General features: G+C 38.5%; 1 protein-coding gene across 4 annotated transcripts in view; it reads right to left on the bottom strand.

Moving 5' to 3' along the window:
• Positions 1-354: 354 nt before the first annotated feature.
• Positions 355-3,153, bottom strand: part of LOC106884320 (potassium channel subfamily K member 4) — a 197,680-nt gene continuing 194,881 nt past the window's right edge. For all 4 annotated transcript variants that reach the window (XM_014935644.2, XM_052971312.1, XM_052971308.1 and 1 more), the window contains one exon: positions 355-1,342. In XM_014935644.2, the coding sequence (XP_014791130.1) occupies positions 663-1,342 (680 nt within the window). In that variant the 3' untranslated portion in view covers positions 355-662. The remainder of the gene's footprint in view (positions 1,343-3,153) is intronic.

Raw genomic sequence — 3,153 nt, forward strand, 5'->3', positions numbered from 1 at the left:
TGTATGCGTATGTGGGTCAACGAATTGTATCTTGACACTGGCATTGTGAAGTATCTCCAGCTATGACACTTAAATTTCGCTGACGTATTCACCTATTTTAAACAAGTTCAGCAGGAACTTGAAGCTCCCAGTAGTATGCAACAGGAGCATTTTTTTTACGAGTATTTCGTTAGCTACTTGTAGAGGGAGGGTAAGAGGAAGATATGACATCCAACAGGCTAGCCTACCATAAATATATTCCACGATGTCGTACTTTTCATGGTGTGTTCCAATGATGTAATGTATTGTGGTACACACCACAAATAATTCCAATAAATTTGCAAAGTTTCATTAAAAATTTTAAAAAAGCAATCGGTCTTGAATTCTTCTCGAGCAGAACATGTAAAATGAGAAAACGACTTTGATTTTATATAAAATCTGATTAGATTCATAAATGTATGCATTTTGTAAAATATAAATATTTACTATTCATAACATACTTTTTTCCCAAATTTATTGTATTCATGCAATTTATATCATCATTCACCGCCACCATACCAATTGATGTAGTTATAAGAATTTCAAAATATAACACTTTATGTGGAAGTTGCGAGATCTTAAGCTGAAATGAGAATAATCTGAATATATCGAACACTTATTCTCTTATTTCATTATTCTCTCATTTATCTCTTTGATTTTATAATGCCCAGCCTTCTCCCAAGTCTTGTGAAAGTTTCACGAACTTGATTCTGCATCAGTTCGAAACACATAGCAACTAGAGCCAGTCCAAAAAGTAAATAAACTGAGCAGATTATCTGCTTACTTTGGTTGTGCCATGAATCTAGACTTGAGCCTGGCACGAAATCACCAAAACCTATGGTACTGAGAGTTATGAAACAAAAGTAAGAACCTTCCACGTAATTCCAATCTTTCTCCCACATTGTAAATAATAAAGTACCACAGAATATGTAACCAGTCATTATTAAAAGAGTCACAACCACTGGTATATTTCTGGTTTCGTTTTCGGGAATTTCATCAATGGAATAAACCACTGTGTCTCTCGGAGTTACGTTACTGCCATCTATAAAGGTGCTGTTAACTGATTCACTGTTTTCCATATTTAAGTTTCCTGACTGTACGTAAGTAGGAGCCATTTCGGATCGAATTGCTGGTGTTTTATTTTTTGTTTTTTTCTTTTTGCACCATTGACAGCAGAGCACTTGGTAGTAGAACACGCGGAAGCAACTGGCAAGCAGATTACCCAAATTCGCGAGACATAATAGCGTTAGAGGTATACCGAACACCGCATACGCAATCGTAGCTAGACGTCCATAAACTGTTTTTGGTGCGATATGGCCATAACCTGAAGAAAAAGAGGGAGAAAATCAATAGGAAATAAAATGTGATCAAGATTGGTTTCATATTATAGCACAGGGCCAGCATTTTGAAGAGGATGGGAAAGTTAGTTACATCGACCCAGTACTTGACTGGTATTTATTTTATCGGCCCCGAAAAGATGAAAGATAAAATGTGTCCTAAATTAAAAAGAAATTGTGCAAGTCTTCAACAAAAAACACGATCTACCTGTATCTCTACATACCTAGATAGGCGCGCGCACGCACACACATACACACATGCACGCAAACACACACACACATACACACACTAACGTATGTTTGTATGTGTGTTATTTCTTTACTACCCACAAGGGGCTACACACAGAGGGGACAAACAAGGACAGACAAACGGATTAAGTCGATAATACCGACCCCAGTGCGTAACTGGTACTTATTTAATCGACCCCGAAAGGATGAAAGGCAAAGTCGACCTCGGCGGAATTTGAACTCAGAACGTAGCACAGACGAAATACCGCTAAGCATTTCGTCCGGCGTGCTAACTTTTCTGCCAGCTCGCCACCTGTTTGTATGTGTGTGTGTATGAGAATGCGCATACCTTAGTGGCTTGGAGGCACGTGGATTAGTGGCTAGGTAGCACGTAGTTTAGTGGTTAGGGTATTCGACTTAAGATCGTAAGGTCATGAGTTCGATTCAAGGCGGTGTGTTATATCCTTGAGCAAGACACTTTACTTTTCGTTGCTCTTGTCTCGATTTGAACTTGGTGATTTTGATAAGAGGCTTAGCGCCTCAAGTTGAAAGAACGATTGAATATATTTGCTGAACTTTTGTGAGATTTGATTGGTAAGAGGCTCTGTGCTTCAATTTGTAACTGTTGTAAGAGGTTTAACACCTCATTTGTGTTGTTTAAAAAAAACAATGTCATCGAGAAGTAACAATCGGCGGGCGTTGTTTGCTTCCCCCACCAACCATCTCTTTTTTCATTCCATCATCATCATTGTGTCTGTGTTCAGCCCGCAAGCTTCCATCTGTATTATGCCTTTATGGCAAATGTAAAGAAGCTTGCTTCCTAACGGCATGGTACCGAGTTCAGTCCCACTGCCTGGCACCTTGGTCAAGTGTCTTTTGTTATGGCCTCGGGCCGAACAAGGTCTTGTGAGTGGATTTGGTAGACGGGAACTGAAAGAAGCCCGTCGTATATAAATATGTATACAGCTATATGAGTATGTGACTTTGTGACTGTGTTTGTCCTCCCACCACTGCTTGACAACCGGTGTCGAAGTGTTTGCGTCCCCGTAAACTAGTGGTACGGTGAAAACGTCCGACATAAGCACCAGACTTAAAAGATAAATCCCCGGGCCGATTCATTCGACTAAAAATTTCAAGTCGGTGCCCTAGCATGGCCGCAGTCTAATGACTGAAACAACTAAAATATAAAACATAAAACACGTATCCATGTTTGTATGTATGTGTATGCGCATGCGCGTGTGTGCGAGGGTGAGGAGGCAAGAGTAAATTTATGGGAGACTGTGAAAAGATTATACAGTAATGTACAATGTAAGAAGATAATCTTTGAGGAAAGCAGCGTAGTTAAAAATATAACCAGCAATATTGCCGAATATGAAAAAGACATTTAAAAAATCTTTTCCTGAATTACTGAAACGAATAAATAAATGCTTGATATAGATTTTCATTCTTCCGGTTCATCGTTAAAATTATCTGGTTAAAAATTATTAAGCTAGCATTATCGACAATAAGAGATTTCTTATTAAAAAGAGTTACTCATAAAGAAAAGAAGAAAAAAAAGACTATTCATTTG

The sequence above is a fragment of the Octopus bimaculoides genome, chromosome 1, assembly GCF_001194135.2.
Source record: "Octopus bimaculoides isolate UCB-OBI-ISO-001 chromosome 1, ASM119413v2, whole genome shotgun sequence".
NCBI lineage: Eukaryota > Metazoa > Mollusca > Cephalopoda > Octopoda > Octopodidae > Octopus > Octopus bimaculoides.